The 21608-nt window shown below is 31.9% G+C and overlaps 1 protein-coding gene across 1 annotated transcript in view; it reads right to left on the minus strand.

Annotated features, from left to right (window-relative positions):
* Col11a1 (collagen type XI alpha 1 chain) overlaps window positions 1-21608 on the minus strand; it is a 196362-nt gene that overhangs the window by 40364 nt on the left and 134390 nt on the right. Inside the window, exons 42-49 of the mRNA XM_051185635.1 lie at window positions 18359-18466; window positions 13342-13449; window positions 12464-12517; window positions 10802-10855; window positions 10080-10187; window positions 4967-5020; window positions 3107-3160; window positions 1775-1828 (exon numbers count right to left, since the gene is read on the minus strand). Of these exons, the coding sequence (XP_051041592.1) occupies window positions 1775-1828; window positions 3107-3160; window positions 4967-5020; window positions 10080-10187; window positions 10802-10855; window positions 12464-12517; window positions 13342-13449; window positions 18359-18466 (594 nt within the window). The remainder of the gene's footprint in view (window positions 1-1774; window positions 1829-3106; window positions 3161-4966; window positions 5021-10079; window positions 10188-10801; window positions 10856-12463; window positions 12518-13341; window positions 13450-18358; window positions 18467-21608) is intronic.

The following is a 21608-nucleotide window of genomic DNA, read 5'->3' on the forward strand; positions in this document are numbered from 1 at the left end:
ATAAGGAAATTTTTTAAAGGAAAAATATTGTTATCAAGCAATAAGTTTTAATTTAGATACCCATAGAATATAAAAGTCACATGCAGGTAGTAGCACACCGAAAAGTAAGTTTAAAACTACATAAATTTCAAATGAATAAATTCAAATTAAATTATAAGCTAACATTCAAATCACCAGCCTTATTACACAGTATAAGACTCAAAATTGACAAAATATTAATTTGACCTATAACCTCCATGACAATGGTGTGAGTCTAGCTCCAAACTAACAATACTGACAAAAGTGATTACCTTTCATAGAGACAAAGTCTAGATTCATAGATAAGGTTTAAACAAAAGAAAATAAAATACTTAAAACTATATTCTTGGGATTTACAATAATCAAGGCATAAGCTAAGCACATGAAATGTCTCTTGAAATTACAAAGGATCCCTAACACTATGGACACCATCAGAGCCCAGAGGACATGTTCTCAAGAAAGAAGGTAGAGGGAGTAAACCCAGTAGGATTTTTTTCCAAGACCATATATCTTTAATACTGATCTTGTCCTATGCTTTTAAGCTATGACAATTAAACTCAATGAGAATATTTCTTCCAAAAATTGTGTCTGTCTCAACATACAGCTTTTACTTATTTAATAGCATACATAAGCACCCAAATAAGCAATTGTCAAAGAAACTCGATTATTTACCACTAAAAACTAGAAAGTGTAATTTGTTTCTAATTTAGTAATTAATGAGCTATTTGAACAGTGAGTCATATGCAGTTAAGTATAAATACAAGAGTCGGAATGAGAAACAGAAGTATCAAAATAACACAGTTTAATATCATTACACTACTATTTGGAGAGTTAGCTCTATTAATGAAAATAAATGAACTAATTAGAAAATAAAATGTGTCAAAAATAAATCAAAGCAAGAAAGAGAATCATGTTTCAATGTTGGAATACAAACACTACAACTATGCCTTAATAGGTAGAGTAGATGTGAAATTTTATATATTTTCCCTGTATAATATTTTATGGTACAAACTATATTTATTTTGTTATCCAAAACTTGCAAAACATTTTCTTAAATGAAGTAAATGTAAATGGTAATTTTCTTTAAAATCCTATTAAGATGTGAGTTGAAATACATAAATAAGAAATCAAAGAATCATTTTGACATTTTCCAAAAAAAAGGAAGAGTAGTTTTTACGATGAAATAGCATTTACTAGGAAGAGGAGCTGTTCAGAGCATAGATGTTATGGCACATGCCAAGGGCTTTGAAAAGCGCCAGAGAGGGCATATGTCTTAGTAATGAGAAGGTGACAACAATCAGTGATTAATTGTTTTCGGATGTGAAAGACTCCTTTCGTCTGAGGCTCAGTTGTAGGACAGAGTTTCCTCTGCTTAAGTACCAAGTGTCACTAATGAAAGACACTGTAGTCTCCTCAGACATTCAGACACTGAAGTAGAGCTTGGCATTGTCGCTTTCTAATGAAGATACATTCACCAAATCACTGTAATTAACTAAGCCTCAGCTTTCCCGTTCACAAAGGCAGATCATGATGACTCCTACCCTGCACTGAAACAGGAAATAATCTGCATGCAGCATTCAGTATCACAGGTGTCCATACAAAACACACACCAGCATTCGATTTCTATCTGTGTAGGTTCTAGAATGAATAACACTGGATTTGTGAATATATGTATCAAACATATTAGCAGCATGTAAAATATGCCTCATAATTATCAAAGCTCTTTATTTCGCTGTTTTAGACATCATGCCCTCACCTTTTCTCCCACACCACCAACAGAACCAATAGAGCCTGGGGGTCCTTGTGGTCCCTGGGATGTAGAAAAAGAAATGAAGTTATACTTTTAGTGGAATGTTCAGTTCACATACATGAATATACAGTTTTCAAAAGAGAACATTATATACAGGAGTATATAATTGAGGGGTAGAACACAAAGTAATGACTTCTCCAGCTTCTTCAGTTGTCACATTTACTAACAACAAATAGTTTTATATATTACATCAGCTTTCAACTTTCCCGGGAATTGGAGCATAAGGCAAAGAGATGTTCCAGATTTTGTCATGTATTTGGTAGTTGACACAAAATTCCATTGTCTCTGCCCATAAAATAATCAAGACAGATTTACGATATGATCATATACTGAATCACTGTTGTGACTGTATTTAAGAATGATCTACTGCACTGGAAAAATAAACCCTTATAAACTGCGAGACATCAGATTCCTTCAGGAGATTGAAAGCCCCATATCTTTTTCTAGTTTACCATTTCTAGTTTGCCAGCTGCTGATACCTTTTATTAGTTCTGACTTAATAAAATTAAAGGCAAACATAAGAGAAAATAAATCCTATCCAAAATAATGTGGAAAACAAGCAGCTTCATTTGCAAAATACAAAGCCAGAAGTAGGTCACATAGGCCTAGTAATGAATGTATCGAATATAACAGTAGCATGGATGTATTATTACATTCTATAACTTTCCATGTGAATGCTGGACCTGTTTCTAAGGTGAATGTCTTTATTAAATAAGTGAGAAGGAACTGTTTCCTCTCAGTGAGAAAGGTTGCATAAATGCACATATTTCTCTGAATGCTTTATAGATTAGAAATATGTGAGGTAAAACCTTTATGTGAATACATATGTAACAGGTGTTTAAATTGCACCCCTAGACCCATACACTCAAAGCCAATTACAAAGCTCTTACAGCATTGCCAGAGAGAAAGCTCAAACTGAAGAATTCAATAATAACTACTTAGACAACATTTATCACATATCAATCAGCTACAATGTAAGTATACTATTCTGAAAAACATGGCTTATATTGATACAAATGATATTTTTCACCAATAAACATATGTTAAGTGTGAACTAGGTGTCTACTTTATATTAATGGTGAATTGTTCAGGAGAAAAGCCATTTCTTTCTTTCTGTTAGGAAGTGGAATGAGTAGATGGCCATTGAGTTCTCACCAACTTCTATGGGTAAACAATAATGTGATTATCTCCATTGCCTCTCATAAACTATCTGCCAAAATATAACACTGGCACCAAGTGTCATTTGAAATTAACTAGCATACACATTGTAGTTCTTACATCAGCGCCATTGGGACCTTGAGGACCTCGTGGGCCAGGAGGACCTGGTGGACCCTAGAAAAGAAAAAAAACACCAAAGTTTGACAAAATCATACATAAGTGCAGTTAATATATGCATGTTTTAAGAGGCTTGTTGCTGTGAGATAACAGGCAGAGAAGATATCGTGTTACTAATATTCAGGATGAATACAATATCACATCATTCAACAAATGACCCTTTACTCACTGATAGAAAATTAACATTTCAGAAAAAAAAAAGAGAAAGAAACAGAAAAGCAATATAGGAAGTTTATTGCTGGTACAAATTATTCACAATATAGACAGTGTCACATTATACAACAATATATCACAGCAAAAAATAATCATAACACTGGAAAAACAACAAAAAGAAAACCAATACTAAGGAATATTGTTTTTAATTTGTATGAACATGACTGAATGTATCAATTCTCAGGTTTGACATTATAAGATTGCAAATAACTCTTTAGTTGCATCCGTACAATGAAGCTTCTATGTTTTAGAATATTATAAAATTATTCCATGATATATTTTTTCAAAACACTGTTATCCAGTATTCCTTATTTCTTGTTTGCAATTATGATAGCTCAAAATAAATAAATAAATAAGATTGTATAACATGAAATAAAGAGTCAGTAGTTAACACCTAGTCGTTAGTATTTATAAAATCTCAGTTTAACCTAATCAATAGTTGATACATTTTCTAATCTGACCTAGCATGTGCTAGGGGTGGTGTGGTTCCATGACTAGCAAATGCTAGATCTAGAAAAATGGACTACAACATGTCACCTGCTGCTTCAGAGTATGACCTAGTCAGCCATATATAGTGTTTATTCCTCACAGATTTGCTAGTGATAAGAATAATTTCATAGTATGTAATAAATTTAGATGTTGCTCCTAAAGTGAAAGAAATATAATTTATAATAATTAAACTTCAAAATAAAAGTAGAATCCCATGTCTAGGTATAGGTGGTCAAAACAAACTCACTGGTATTTTTATAGATTTATTTTGGTTGTATTTGTCTTTTCCTTGAATATTTTGGGTTTGGTTTCTGATTTTGTGTGATTTTATGTTTCTTGATTTTTTGTTATTGTTATTTTATTAAAAAGAGGGCATATAGTAGGCAGGTAGGGAAGAGCTGGGGGAGAGATAAAGCATGATCAGGGAATATAGTATAAAATTCTTTATTAAAGTACAAATACTAAAATATGTATTTTGAAATCAATCAAAATTGTCAGCAATGATGGATGGAAGGAACTCAATTTATACATATATTCATCAGATATAATTTTCAAATACTTTGAGAAAACATTTCCTTATCAAATATATTTAGAAGTTTAGGTTTACTTCTTAAAGTAAATAAAAGTCCAAATTGATAATTTAAAATAAATGTAATACTACTTGAATTAATAATGCATTCTTCACTAAATTTAGTAGTTGTTACACAATACAATAATTTTATTTTCCCTCTATAGTTATTAATTATAGAAATCCTATATGAGTGTTATATAGTCTTTGTTCCACACCAAAGTCCAAAGCAAAAGATTCGCAAAACATTAGTGTGGTACTGGATCACATAAATGTTTTATATTCATTAAATATGTGAATCACTGAATGTCAGGTATACATATAACATTATTCTGAAGTGGATGAATATAAAAGACTATTTTTGAAACAGTATCAACATTTGATTATTACCGATGATACATGAATAGGAAACAGATTTTAGTGGGAGAGCAACACAATTTCACAATTGTTTTGTTAACACTAATAAATTGTAATTATATGTGAGTATTGTTAACATGCATAATATCATTAAATCTCTGGGAAACATAGCCTACCATGGGTCCAACATCTCCATTTTCACCTTTTTCGCCTGGTGGGCCTGGCAAACCCTGAGAAAATACAATTTAAAAGAAAATCATCCATGTACTTTAAAAGATACCTTTGAAAGATACAGAAATGGCTGAGCTTGTCAAATGTTTGCTGCACAAACACAAGGACCTGGGTTAGGAGTCTCAGAGCCTATACAACATCAGACATATTAGCACTTATCTGTAATCCCAGTGTTTGCACAGAGAGATGGAAGGCAAAAAACAGAAGAAGGCTTTGTAGCTGGCTGGCCTATTAGGCAGTAGTAACACAGAAGCAAACATTAATAGACAATGTGTCAAACAGGAGAAGGCAGAACCATATCTGAAGTTACCCACAATACACTCAAACACAATGAGACATGCTGTTATGTGCTCATACGTACACAAACACACCACAAAGACAAAACAAAAAATATTGTTAGTACATTTACACCACCAATAAACAAATATAAATTTAATTAAGCATGTAGAAATTAATATTCAAACAATTATTAAAATAATGTCAACTGAGCCGGCATTAGGGGTGCACACCTTTAGTGCCAGCACATGGGAGGCAGAGGCAGGTGGATCTCTGTGAGTTCAAAGCCAGCCTTGTCTAGAGAGGGAGCTCCTCCAAAGCAATACAGAGAAATCCTGTCTCAAAAAAACCAAACACCAAAAAACAAAACAAAAGAAAGAAAAATATTCTAGTCAAGTATTTCTTACATGTTATAAAATCTGACAATACTCATAATTAAATCCATGTTCTGCATAACATTTTAATTTGAATTTTCTAAAATAAATCAATAAACAACATAAAATTTGATCCTAAAAACAGCAAGCCACCTTTCTATTTCTTTTATTCAAGTCTGGACTTTTCATTTATATTTTATATTTTCATATTTGTATTGTCACAGTCAAGTTACAGTTTGACAAAACTGTTTAAAAATATATATTCCAATACATTTCCAAGAATATGTATTCCAATATTCTTATTCTTAGTCTGTTAACTCATTCCGGAATATTAAAAAAAATTGTACAAGTCACAAATTGATCATGTCCTTTTGTTTTTCCTAATCTCTACCTTTTGAATCAGCCACACTGTAAGTGGAGAGTAGAAACCCAATGTTAGGGAAAACTCAGGCTGCTCCAGAGCAGGCTCCACCAGTATACAGCCTGCCTACATCTCCGTACAGATATCATTTCACTGCTTCATCTTCTGTGTTCCTCCAGACAGAACTGCGTGTATGTATTCCTGATGTCATAGCAATACTTTTTCTTCTCCATAAAGTCATATTCACAATCTACTTGGACACAATACTTTTTTTAGACGTTGACTTTTGAATTTCTTGTAAGTAGCTGGAGCATGAAGCAAAACTAGTGCCTCAGAAACTATTTTGTTTCTTGAGAAAATGAACTATTATGAGATAAACAGAAAAAAGAAATTACTCAATAAGAACTTGTTTTCTACATTTGCCATGGTACTCAAAAACCTCAATTATTGTACAATTTTAAGCTTTAAAAATATCTCAATAGGTGATATTAATGGTGTAGTGAAAGACAAACCGACATGACATAACTAGGGAATGTGCATCTGAAATAGTGTGATTCTTATTGGGCAGAAATAATAAAAGTGGCATCTGGTTTTTAATATCATAAGACTATGGATTTGCCCCATTTTTTTACACTTTTAACAACACAGTTATCTGTATACTTGCTATAAATTATATGAAATTAATTTAATTTAGGTATTATGAATTTCATGTTAAATCTGATAAAGAATAAAAGTATCAACAGTGTTAACAGCTAATATAAAAATGAAACTATCAGCTTTGGGACTTAAATGTAACAGCTGCTAATTATTGTTTAGCTCACAGCAAAGCATTCATGCTCCATCTTTGTACCTTTTTCCAGGGCAAAGATTGGAAATAGAACTGTCCAAGCGATGCTTGCTCATTTCCACAGATAATGGCTTTGGTAAATTCATTCCACCTAACTTGCACCTGTCCTTTCTTCTTTTAGACCAGGTAACAGTCCAGTAAATAGTTGGGTTCTACTCCTAATACCTGACTCCAAGGAAAGAAATGCTTACGTGGACATACTTGTAACTATTTCCTGAGCACATACATATCTTTTTTTCTTTTCAGTAAAAAGCCTTAAGTAGTAATTTATGAGGAACAATATATAACTGATAGTTGTCTGCTTTTTTTTCAAATGCCAGTATGATGCCTAAGAAAAGATATCAGCTTGTATGTTACCCAAATGGTTACTGTTTTCTGATGGCAGCTTCTAGAGATTAATCAGATTGTTTTTTTTAAAAAAGAAGAACTGATTAGAGTGCATATGGAACACACCACTCTAAAATTTGCCTGGAGAAAAAAAATCACTAAAGATATAGAATCAACAAATTTAATTTCAGAATTTTTTTTCTACAGAAAGTTCAGGGACTTAAAATCTTCTACATACAAGTAGAATTTAAAACTGACAATGTAAACATTTAACTTTAGACCAATTTTTTTTAGAATACATAGAAAGTTAAACATAATAGTCTTAAAACACCACACAAAATGTTAACATAACCTCTAAATATTGAGTGCATATCTGGGTGAATTATATGTCAAAATTGGAACATAGTTTTTATTTATACATTTTGCACCATGGTTGTAAGTGGTCTCTTCCTTATTTATACATGTGATCATTCCTACCACTTCAAAAGAGTCTGTCAAAAAAATAAATATTTTGTGTTATGTTTGTATTTTGAACCATAAAGGCAGGATATTTTCATTATGAGAGTTAATAGGGACATAATAAGTGAAATCCTCATGTTGCAAGGAATAAATAAGCTAATGATACCACACCAATACTCAGCCTTCACATGCCCTACTGTTCTAGCCTTTTCCCAATTAATAGATGAAACAGATCTTTTAGGTATTTTCAATTAAAAGTCAATTGACACATAAGTGATGAATACAAAATGAATTCAGGTCAAGAATCTACTCTTTTTCTTACAAGTTTTTAGTTGTATGTAAAGATATTTAATACACATAATATATTAGCAATCACATGAATGTTTTAAATACAGATAAATAACAAATTCCAAGTCTAAAATAATGTAAATTATTTAATATTTTATTAATTATTATTATTAAATTGTTAAAATTCATCCATGGACACTCAATTAAACAGTACAGATGCAATTTTGAAATTCCTAATTATATTGGCAGTTCTTCTATTTGATTTAAAAATGCATGAAAATGAAACTTTTTTTCAAATTTTATATAAAATATTTTTTGATATGCTCATTGAGGAGGTAATTTATAACTACATATTTTCTAGAAATTTTGATTATTTTATTGATTCTATAAATATAAACTATAAGACAAAAATCTTCAACCATGAATCTATGCTTCAAAGGTCAGTTTTATAGGATAGAAGAGAATCAGTTAAATTAATGAAGAACACAGAATTAAAAGTTACATATTTATTGTAATCCAACTTTAATTTCCTACTTGTTATTTTTAAAAATGAGTTACTTCTCACACATGCAGATAAAAACTACTTATGGCTATATTTATAATTATCTGACAACTTTAAAAGAGTTAAGTAGAAAAAAACCAGGAAAGTAATAACTTTCTACTTATAATACATAGAAAAACTATCTTGGCATTAATAGAAGAAATTAGAATATCATGTTCACGAGTAATTATTCACTGTCTATTTTACAAAGGTATTTATGTTATAAGTTATAATACTGCAATACAATGTAACAAGTACAATTACATCATCAGATATTTAATGCTAAAATCAATTTTTCTGTGATTGTATTTGTAAATCTTAAAAACTACATGTACAGTTTTCCAAGTTTCATATAATATTCTATAACTTCACAAAATTGCAGGTAGTGTGATTTAGGTTGTTCTTTGTAAAATCACTAGTGTGGAAAAAGTACTATCTATATAGGACACAAATTTCATTTAAAACTGAGATATCATTGCTTAAAGAAGGAAGACGTGTGTGCTTAACAAGCAAGTAGAAGAGAGACAGGTGCTTGGAAGGTGTGCAAGAACTAACAGTAGCAAGTGGGCAGGGAAAAACAAGTTGGAAGAGATATTAGAAAAATGTAATATTCTTCATGAGAAGTGTATAAAAAACTTGGTATAGAAGTGCTAAACATTGAGCTATATTCCTGAATCCAGTTATAGAGAGGAATGAGTGATGAGCAAAGGGGTCAAGATCCTGTTGGGGAAACCCACAGAAACAGCTGACCTGAACAAGGGGGAGTTCATGAACCCCAGTAGCACAGATGGGGATCCAACATTGCACTGAACCAAACCTCCTGAATGTAGGTGTCAATTAGGAGGCATGGGCAGTCTATGGGATATCTGACAGTGTAAACAGTATTTATCCCTAGTGTACAAATGGACTTGAGAAGCCCATCCCCCATGGAGGGATACTCTCTCAGTCTAGATACACAAGGAAGGGACTGACATGTAAAAATATGTAAAATAATATTGTTTCTAAATTTAAAAAAAAAAGAACTTTTGGGTCCTTCAGTGTTTTGCAATTTAATATTTTATCAAATACATTTAATATACTATAGAATTATTACTTAAGCATCTTTTTATTGTATACTACCTATTGATTTTGTTCGTTATTTAACAATTGCTGCTGTAGGCAATCTACTACTTCAAATTGCTTGAAATTTTATTATTCATCTGAAATGCTAACTCTTGTGTAGGACTATTTCACACAGCTTATTTTACCTACAAGAGCTACAAGACTGTGATTCACATTTTAAAATGAAATGTCAATCCAGGTGTGTGAGAAACAGAAATCAAGCAGATGCATATTTGAGTGTATGCTAGAAATTAATAATTCCTAACAAAAAGAAGTAACATTTTTGATATACACACACAGGCAAACATATACATAAAGGTATTATATACACAGACACAGATACACACACACACACACAGACACACACACACACACAGAACACACAGCATTTAATTTTTCATAGAAAACAGGAATATTGCTTTGTTTCCAAGCCCCTGGAAACCAATAGTGAGTAGTCCCTTAAAACCATGTAGAGGCTTCTTACCTGAAGACCTATGGGTCCAGGAGGTCCTGGGAAACCTCGTGCCCCCTCATCACCTTTTTGTCCAAACATTCCCTGCTGTCCTCTGGGACCTGCCTCACCATCTCCTCCCTTGAAACCAGCAAGGTACACATCAGTATTGAAGAAAACACCATGACACATTATTATAAAAATGCCATCCATTTTTATAGTCTACCAAATAATTACAAAGTAGACTCAATTTTCATGGTCTTCTCCAAATATGCCACAGTTTATTCACAAACATGCTTTGCTTTTGATTTGATCACCTCAACAAATAAAGTAAAAATGGTCCAGTAGAAAATGTAATACTCAAATATTATCAGATATAAATGATGTTACATTGGTTCTTATTTAGACTGTGCCACTATTATTTTAAACTTCAAATTTAATATCATTTATTTATATGCTTTCATCTTAATTTTTTTAAATCTTGTTTTGTTTTAAAACAATCTTTTCTCATTTTATATACCAGTTCCAAACCCCAATCTATTCATCAGACTTCCTTGACTCCCCATGGGAAGCCATGTTTTTTAAAAAGTGGCTAGCAAAAATAGATCACTTAAGTGTGACTCACTGTTTAGAACATAAATAAACTTAGTAACATACAGTTTCAACTGGATTTAGAATTGACATAAAATCATTAACTTTATTAGGGAGTTAAAAAAGTCCCTAAATGTGTGTAACAAAGAGGTATTAATACTTACAGCAATTCCAGGAGCACCAACAGGTCCTTGAAGACCTGGGGGACCAGGAGGGCCCTGAAGTGACAGACAAATCAGAAATCTTAAAATCAAAGCTTCTAAAGCATCATTAACATTACAAGAAACAAAAGACAATGACTGACCAAGATAAATAATAGTTGACCAAATATATTAGACACCTTTACAATCCTTTGGAAATACAAAGATTATGGTTTAGATGATTTTGTATTTACTATAGCAACCATCATTTATTTTATTTTATTCAGACTTATACTTTCATAAATATAATCAAGATAAAATTGATATCTATTAAGAGATAAGAAAGTGTTCCCTTCTGAATTATATATATATATATGTGTGTGTGTGTATGTGTGTATGTATGCATGTGTGTGCATATATGTGTGTATATATATATGTATGTATACATACATATATTTATCTTACACCATCTTTTAATAGTCAACAGGTTTCTAAGTTGTTATATTAATATATGAAAATCAAAAAGTCTGTGCATATTTCACACATTCAAGTGTGAAATTCTTTTGAACAACAGGTTTGAACAGGTAATGGCGTCATCCACACATAAACACATCCTTTATTCTTGCATTAACTGACAATGCTTTGCATAAATGGAGTCTGTTGTTTTTAGTCTTTTATCAACCTTCCACAGGCAAGACTCATTAAAAAGAGGAAACCTCAGTTGAACAAATACCTCACAAGCCTGAACTTTGTGCAAGCCAGGGGGATGTTTTCTTGATTAATGATTGATGTGAAAGGGTTCAGCCCATTAGAGGGGTTATGCTACCACTGGGCCTCTGCTACTGAATGATATAAGAAAATAGGCTGAGTGAGCCATGTGGACCAAACCAGTAAGCAGAACTTCCCCGTAGCCCAGGTACACCCATGCCTTAAATTCCTGTCCTGACATGATTTGATGACTGTGATTCTGAAATGTAAGATGTCAAAAATTGTGACTCTTCCACCTACATATCTGTGTGATTCTGGAATTAAACAAGATTTATCACTACAGAATGAAATAAAACTCAGTTTTGCAAAGACAGGTTGACTATAAGACAAACTACAGTAAATATAAAACAATATTATAACATGATAGTGTGCATAGCTTTATATATATATATATATGCATTTGCTTGTATATGTACATATGTTTGCATTGGATTTACTTTGTGAGTATATATATATATGTGTGTGTGTGTGTGTGTGTGTGTGTGTGTGTGTGTGTGTGTTTTATATACAGATGTATAGGTGAAGAACATAGTAAGGTGTGTGGGTGACCTGTTCTATCACTCTTTGATTTATTTGATTGAGTAATGATCTCTCACAGAACTATGACCTAGACTGACAGTATCTCCTGCATTTTCCATGGTTCTGGGATCTCAAGGTAGATATGCATACTAAAGCAACAACTGTCTTTGCTTTCTGAGTGAAGACATCTTCCCAAGCCCTTATTCTACAATTTTTTATTAGAGTAATAGTTCTTTTGTTTACTTTTTACATAAATCAAACCATGCACATTCAAGTAATCAACAAGCATTTATAGTATAAAAGCTACGTTGACAAATATCTGCTGGATCTAATGGAAAAATACCCATGTGAATGGATTGAAATGATGATGCCCCCTCACCAAGTTGTAAGGGAACTCACGTTTTCGCCTTTGTCACCTTTGCTGCCCTTTTGGCCTGGTTCTCCAATTTCACCCTGTGTTTGAAAGATGCATGTTAAAGCTTATACAAGTCATAATACCTGAACTCTCATCATTGTCATCAAATTTTAACATTTTACAATGAATGTAGTTACATGGTAGTATTTAGAACCATGATCTCAATGTAAAAGTTCTCTCTGCCTCTAGTTTTCTGTAATTGAGCAATACATAAGGAGATGAAGTCAGCATGAGCATGGAAGACTACAACTACAAACAAAGCTTAAAAACTGGCTTTGTCCTGAATGTTACCATCATGAATTCATAATGAAAGTACATTGATCTACATACGTACAAGCACATGGTAATCAAAAGGTATCTTTTTCTTTTCTCCCAGTTTACAAAGTAGAGAGATTATAATAACAGTACTTCACAAAATTTCTACATATCACAATAAAAGTTGAAATAATAAAATCATGTATTTTGAATAAAAACTCAGAACATTTATTATTCACATGTTGCTAAAAGGATTGCTAATCCTTTTACCAATGCTAATGAATCTTATTCATAAGTCTAATGGTACAACTTCTCAAGGCTAAATGTACAAATAATAAAGTTCTATTTACACTGCTTTAAGAAAGGTAGTTTTTAAAAAGAGAAAACTAGTCTCATAATTTATGTTTCTATTCTGTGTGCTATTTATGACATGATTATTTCTTAGTTTTTGATGGCATATAATACTTTTGATTACACAAAAGGTTTCAAAAATTGAAAAAGATAAAAATCTCAAATCTTCCACTTTGGATTTAATCTATATATAGTCCCTGAGAAAGCACTTAATATGATTTTGTATGCTACATTAACACAAAAAAATAACACCAACCTTGTCTCCATCCTCACCAGGAGAGCCAGCAGGACCAGCAGGACCTGGGAGACCCACAGGTCCTTGGATTCCATCTCTACCAGCAGGGCCTTGAGGACCCTTCTCTCCCTGCATTGAAAATACAATGCATCATTAAATTGCTGTAGGAAACCATAAATGTTATCATTGTCTAAAAACATGATACATACACACATAAAGTATCACACACACATACACACACACACACACACATCTACATATTCCATTTCTTACATTTGAAAGAGAAATTGCATTGTTTAATATTTCTGGGAAACAAATTGCAAGCTTTAAAAAACAGAAACAATGTGGTGTATTCTGTGGGTAATTAATAACACCAGTAAAATTTATGTGACTTTAAAAATTTATCAGTTTGTGGTTACACTGTATAAAATTTATTAGATACAACTGATAAGATAAATACATTTTAAAAATTTTTTTCCAAACAAATTGTGGAAAAATAAGGTGGCTACTGTCTCTCTGAGGCTATGCTTTACCTTCCCAGAGCTAATGAGGTAGCTTCTATTCTGTAGAAGTTAAACTTAAACATACATAAAATTTTGATATGCTTTATACAAAGTGGGTTTTCCCTTTTTAGCAGGTGTTTTGTTAATTATATGAACTTCGATAGATATTTTAATTCATCTGCTTTTCTTGGTGCCAAACAGCATGTTGCTGGCTTTCTCTTTCGCTTTGGTTTTGTTTGTATGCCTCTCTGGCAGTAGCACAGTTTTTCTACTTGTAAATTTATGCACAATGAAAGATAAAGCATTGATGATGAAAATATCATCTGCTATAAAAAAAGTAGTGCTTGTTTGCAGGCTTTAAAATAATGTAATTACCATATTAGAATTTCCATTGGTTTTCGTGGAGATCATGATCTTGATTATATTCAGTGGTTTTTCTCATGTTGCATTTCCTAAGAAGCTACAAGTGATCGTCTTGCTCTTCCATTATCCACTTAACTCACATCTCCTGACCCTTTATGCTGATGTATTTTATCTCTACTTACCTCTTTAAGGAATATTTTCCTAGTGCTAAGTATTGAACTCAGGGCCACATGACTGCTAGGATATCCATTTACCACCAGGTTACCTTCTGATCATCACAGAATTTACTTCCTGAAAGCACTCCCAGTTTTCTACCTCTTCATTTAAATGTCTTGAAAAATTTTAGTGGCCTTTCTCTGAGCTACTGAAATAACTTGCTGCTTCCACACACTTATCTCTTTCTCTTCCTCCCACATCATTCCACCATACCACCAGAGAGCCAGTTACATGATTAGGTGAATGTATTTGCTTATCATTCCTCAGAGTGAGCACTTGCTTCACTGTGATTCTTAATGTTAGCTGTTGGCTTGACAGAAGTTAGAATTATCTAGGTCAAGGCTCTAGCCATATCTGTGGGGGATTGGCTTGATTATGTTAGTTGGGGTGGAAAGAATTTCCTACCTCAGTTGACATCATTCCTGGGCTGGTCCATTCTAGATTGTTATAAGTGGAGAATGGTTAACTAAGCAGGAAGCACACCTTCACCCTTTGCTCTCTACTTTTATGAGAGGTTCAAAGTGATCAGATACTTTATGCTGTTGCTGCCTTGATTTCCCCATTATGATTGTGGGTAGTTTAAACTGTGAGACAAAATAAACCCTTTATCTTTGCAGTTTCTTGTGATAGAAAATTTTTATCACACAAATAGGAAAGGAAACTAAGAAATTAATTCCGACTGGAACCCTAATGGCAAGAGGAATAAAATAGCTCTGCTAAAAATGTAACTTTTGTTACTACCTTTTTTTCTTTCTTTCTTTTTTTTTTTTTTTTTTTTTTGCTAAATTTATACTTTTCTCACAACTCCTAGAATGCATCCTTCCTCACTCAAAAGCTCACATATATTATTTTCTGGATATTGTTTCATCTATTTTCATCGCTATTCTGGTTCACATGATGATGACTATTGATTGTGGTGGTGATGGTTATTTACTGAAAACATCCCAACACTATATGATGCTTTATAACTGTAACAGCATGTGACCCTTGAGCTTCTATGATATCTTATTTTCAAATATGGGGAAATAGGCTCTGAAGTTAAGAACTTAACATAATCATGAAGTAAATAAATGAGAGAGTCAAGCTCTCAATTCAGTTTTGAGAAGTCAGCAGCCTATGCAACATCATCTTCAGTTCTCAATCATTGATTTCTTTAATAATTTCACTTCCCATTTGTCTCATATTTTATTGGAAAAATAAACAAATATATTTATGGCTTACTAATAATGAGAGGGAATGCATCCAAGCCCACTAGTATATTAACTACTGTATTCTGTGAGCTCCAAGCTCACTCACCTCTTGCTCTGTGTGTGTGCTACTAGAGCTAAGTATTCACACACAAACTTATCATATCACTGTGCTATTTTCTCTGCTTTTAATATAGCCTGCCAAAGCTCATCTCCATAAAGATTTTCTGTAGCTTGACTATAGATCTCTGCTGCACTTAGCATCACATCAAATGATAACAAATGGTTCTTTTAAGGAACACCGCAAGTTTACACTCTGGCCCACACCATTCTAAATTCATAAAAACACATGCTTGCATTATCAAAAAGTATTTAAAACTGATTTTCTTTGAAATTTCTGACTATTGTCTAGTTCAGAATTACTTACAACATTGACCTTATCTTTTTTCAGACTGATGTTTCTTTATTTCATGTTACTACAATTGCACTACCAAAATATACATAAGTAATGGAAATTGTCTATAATCCAAAGAGGTGGTAGTCAACAACACAAATCATAGTTTTCTTTAAGAATCAAGTACATAATCAATATACTCATTGCCAAATGATAAGTTCAAAAGGTTTATCTACCTTTTCCAATCCTACCTCCAAGAGTTCCTAAATTGACTGATAATTTGGAGATCATGATTAGGCCACAATTATCACTGTGAGTGGGGACTCTACAACTTTGTTTTCAATTCCACTTTCCTTTCAAGATGTTGTATCTTTGGAGAAATGTATTACAAGTGTGATTTCCACATGACCTAGTATGTTCTTTACTTTATTTAAACCTGTAAGTGTTGGTAAATGCTTAACATATACACTAAAGTAAAAAATTATATTTGGAATTCAGAGAATAGAGAATGTATTAGTGAAAATTTGGCCAGCATTTCTTGAAGTTTCCCAAGACTTTTGCATGAATATCTAGTTTAACCCCACACTACCAGAACTACTTTTTGCTAATATATATAAGCTGATATCTCCTTCAAATGCTACTCAAGTCAGTATCTACAAGTTTGTTTTTCTCAATAACTTTTCGATGAACAAAAGGTACAATAATATGAAAATCTGCACCTATAGGTGTGAGAAAATAAGAAACCTTAGTTGAGCAAGAATTTCATGGTCCTGCTAAACATGATTTCACCAACTTTTAAACCTTGCAGTGCCCTAGTATTAGTCTTAAATAATTATTGTTAGCCTCTCTAAATTTTAAAATAATTGACAATAAATTTGATTTTGATATTTGATTCAATATTTCCTTTATAAACAAAAATGTGTATTCACTTTAAATCATAGGATTGAATATAATATCACCATAGAACTTATATTTTCAATTGGATGAAAAACAACAAAGTTTCTTTTATCTATATTCATCTTTTATTGCACAAGTTATATATGACCTAAATTTTTAATTAACTGGAATCAGAGTCATTGAGCCCAGTTTTCTCTCTCCCTTAGCAATGAGCAGTATAGTGTAAAACATACAGCTTCAGAAAAATTCTCAGCAAAAATGTGCAATATGTCTTTGCTGCAAAGCAAAACTTATATTCGGCAGTGCCACGGAGTCATTCTAATTTTCTGATTAAATTATAAAGACTATCAGGGTCTGAAGATATTCCCCAAAAGCATGTTGAAAAGGACACTGGGCTGGACGTAAAGAGTGAAAATCATTGCACGAGAGCAAAGAGAAATTACAGCATTAGAAATGGGTTGGGATAATTGTTACATGTCCACTCTTTGACTTTCCTGGTCCTAGGACAGAATAATCTGAGGGCTTCCTAAAATGAAAGCTCTTCATTTCAGATTTCTCAGCTTCTGCATCATATAACAGGATATAACTATTCATTCTGAATTATACAGTGTAATATTCTATCACAGTACTGAAAATGATTATAGTATTCTATCACACAATTTGAATATCAGAACAGGGTAATAAAAGAAAAATATATGGACAATGAGTATAATACATTACAAGAGCTGCAAATAGTAACTAAAAGACAGTGATGTTTGAATTACGAGTTCAAACTCAGTTGTGTATCTCACACTTTACAGAAAAAAACCTATTGTTATATTTCATGAACATCATAGCACTTTTTAATCTATACTGATTTTAATTAGCTTGTGTGTCCATCTTAGAGGATGCTTTATAAAATTCAATATAATTGAATCAAAAACAGAAACAAAAGAGACAAACCTAATAAGCAGAATAAACTCTACAATAATTAAGAAACAAAAAATTAAATTGAATAAATATGGCATGAAATAATCACATTTCCTATTTACTCATCATAAAGCAAAACTCAAATTACATGAGAATCTCAAGTGTGTCCTGTGAGATATATCTATGAACCATGGAAACACCTGAGATGGAAGTTGTGTTCTGGAAGATGTAAAAAGTTCAATATTTTTCTAATTTAAAGTAGTGGGGTATATGAAGTTTAATCAAAAATCCCATTTTACTTTTTAAATGAGCAAAATTAGAAGTCTTTTACTTTAATAACATTCCACTCCCTCACAGATATCAGGGCTTCATGACTCGTGGGAAAACACCGGCTTGTTTAATTGAATTTCAAATGTTTCTCTAATGTAAGAATACAAGAAGCTGTCTTCACTTGTCAGGCACATATGCAAGGGAATGCAGTGAATTAAGAAGAGCTAATATTCTTGGATAAAAAGTAATTATATGTGCAGGTTGTCAGCATCATATATATTTCACTCAACATTACTTACAGGAGCACCTTTTTCTCCAGCTGGACCAGGAGGACCTTGGGGACCAGGACGGCCTGGCAAACCAATTGGGCCTGCTGTGCCTGCAGAGCCTCGTTCTCCTGGAGAGCCCTAGATCATGGGAAACAAGATATTTTGTCATTAATAATGAAAACAGATATTTTCATATGAATCACTTATTTAACAATGAAAACATAATCTAAATTTGAGACAATTTTAATGACTCAACAAGTAGTTACACCCAAGAAATTCTAATTGCAGTATCAAGTACTGATGTTGACATTAAGAAATGGAAAGATACCCTAAAGTTGGTAGTTTTTATAACTACTACACACAATGCCATATAAATATGTATCCAGTATTAAACTTGGCATAATTATTTTCTTGTATCATAAAGGATAAACATATCCATGCTACACTCTTTACTACTTAACTTGCATCTGGGCTTCACTTCAAAGTTAATAAATATTTTTTTCTAAGTTCCAAAGTTTATATCTCAAGTTCTCAAATATGCACTATAAAGTAAAGTTTGCTATCAGTGTAGAACTTTGCTCAGAACTGTAAATTTACCTTGGTTCTTTACTGACCAATGGCCTCATTAACAGTATGAGACAATTCATATCTGATTATTTTTATGCAATTGAATTAAAAAAAGACAACACATTCATTAACTTGCTGTAAAATATACCCTAAATACTTAAAACATAATCTTGATGAGACTATCTTTGTATTTATCTAAGATAAAATTTAAGAAAATATTAGTGTTGGGAATGTGAAAAATGAATTAAGTTATTCACTGATCAAGTACAATCTAATTATAACATAGACTATTTAGTTTAGATTCCTAGGTGAATCATTAAGCTATAAATTACCATGGTTGTTATGACATGGATGTATTTAAGAAATATGATTTTTAGTATCTTTCAAGTTAACAAATACATATAGGTAACATTACAAATCTGTTCTAGAATATTAATTTAAGATGTATTACATTTTTTATGCTGTACAATATTTGTTTAATGATACAAAGATGTGCTGCATTCTTTTATGTTGCATTTGTTTAACTCTGTGATTATGTGTTACTTGTCTAAAGCACCCAATTGATCTAATAAAGAGCTGAAAGACCAATAGCTTGGCAGGAAAGGATGGGTAAGGCTGGCAGGGAGAGACTAAATGGGAGGAGAAATCTTGGAAGAGGTAATCTAGGAAATAGATAAGGAAGAGGACTCAAGGGACTAGCCACCCAGCTATACAGCAAACCATGGAGTAAGAAGTAAAGAAAGGAATACAGAACTAGAGATAAAAACCAGAGGCAAAAGGTAGATGGACTAATTTAAGGAAAGCTGGCTAGAAACAAGCCAAGCTAAGGCCAGCCAGCCATTTATAAGTACAATAACCTTTAGAGGGATTTAGGGAGTAGTGCTCCCCAAAGAGTCAAAAGAATAAAAAAAACCAACTACACAAAACACCTAATAGTGATTATTCTAGTAGGGCTTTCCTGACATAATTTCCACATATTCGCAATCATAATATTAAGCAAATGAAATTTATCTAAATGTTTCTAATTTATATTTTCATTAGTTAAGGAATTAATTATACTGATTACAGGAACAATAGTATGGCCATCAAAAATTTATATTTACATATCTCACAATTTACTAATCTGTTATTTTTTTCAATTTTCATTTTGGTTTCAAAAAATTCCCGTGGTATCATCTTTAAAGATGGGAAACTCTAACCTTCAGTACTTTCTGTGAGAAGCCTCCTAGTGCTTCTGTCTGAGGACATAAATACTCAATAGCTACCCCATGGGAATTCTTTGAATTTAATCCCACTCAGCTTCCCTAATGTATTCATTGAATAAGCTTCCCTAATATATTCATTGAATACAGATGATAGATATATTTGTTCCTTAAATTTCTTCATATTAATTTGTTAAAATTTTTCTTGTAACAGAATACTTCTCTTTCATGTATTTTATTTATAGTTATTAAATGAATTGAAAGATTCAAATTTGGTATTAAAGATAAAACAATTAACATGAAAATGTGATATCTTTTTCCTGTTAATTATTTTATGACAAATGAAGCAATTATGTTTTTATCTCTGTGGGGTATCAAACTTAAGGGAAAGAATTTTTAAGAATTTTGTCAAAATTTCAGCTGGGTTTATGAGCTAGAATTACATGAAAAATTACATAAAATGTTTGTCATGTTGCAAAATAACCAGTGAAGAATTGTGTGAATATTACCAAAAATACACACACATATGTGTGTATATACACATACACACACACACACACACACATATATATATATATATATAGATATATATATATATATTCATGTGTGTATTGTGAATATATGTATATATATTCACACAAATACATACATATTTAGACATAACATACATAGTTATAAAAATAATGAGACAATTTATCGATGATGTGCATTTGTCTGTTTATAAATTATGTGGAATATTGATCTTGGTAAAAACTTGAGTCATTCAATTACAGTCAATAGAAATTTGCAGAACCTTAATTGAATATTTAGTTTCCCTATAAGTCACGGTCATAAAATCTAAGGATGTATGTGTCACATTAATTGATATAGTATGATTGATGTGTGATGCATGGCTTTTATTTTGGAAAACTGTGTTTGTTGAAAGTAAAGTATTTTTAATATTTAAAAGTAAACGAAATATTTTATATAACCATTTTAATGTGTCTTAAGCAGAGATAGAATGATCTAAGAAAGTGTGAAGAGTATGTAGCTATTATATGTTATTATTAAAAAGCAAACTATTTTACTTTCTGCCTTAAAGCATTTCTAAGATTAAATTTCAGATTACCATCTTGCTTTTTGAGGCTGCATTAAAATTAATGACAAAATATATTGCTTTTCTGTAGTTAGAATATTTCTCATGATCTTGTCAGATTTCATTCAGCATTAAAACAAATGATCAAATTCAAAGAGGATTCTCAGTGTATTCCTATGCCCTAAAATATAATGGCAAGTCCCTTTTTTTACTTGTTATACAGGTTTTACATAAGCCAAGATACCTGTAATAATGGAAGGCTCAACAATGATTTTATTTTATCCACATATAAATGCTAAGTGAAAAATCTCTGATGGTACCTATTGATTAAACAAATGATGTATAGCGAAGTTGGGAATCATGAATAGTCTCAGACCAGCTTTAACAAATAAAATTTTCTATCCTTCAATCACAACTGAACCACTGTTAAGGCACT

This window comes from Phodopus roborovskii, unplaced genomic scaffold, assembly GCF_943737965.1.
Source record: "Phodopus roborovskii unplaced genomic scaffold, PHOROB, whole genome shotgun sequence".
Taxonomy (NCBI): Eukaryota; Metazoa; Chordata; class Mammalia; order Rodentia; family Cricetidae; genus Phodopus; species Phodopus roborovskii.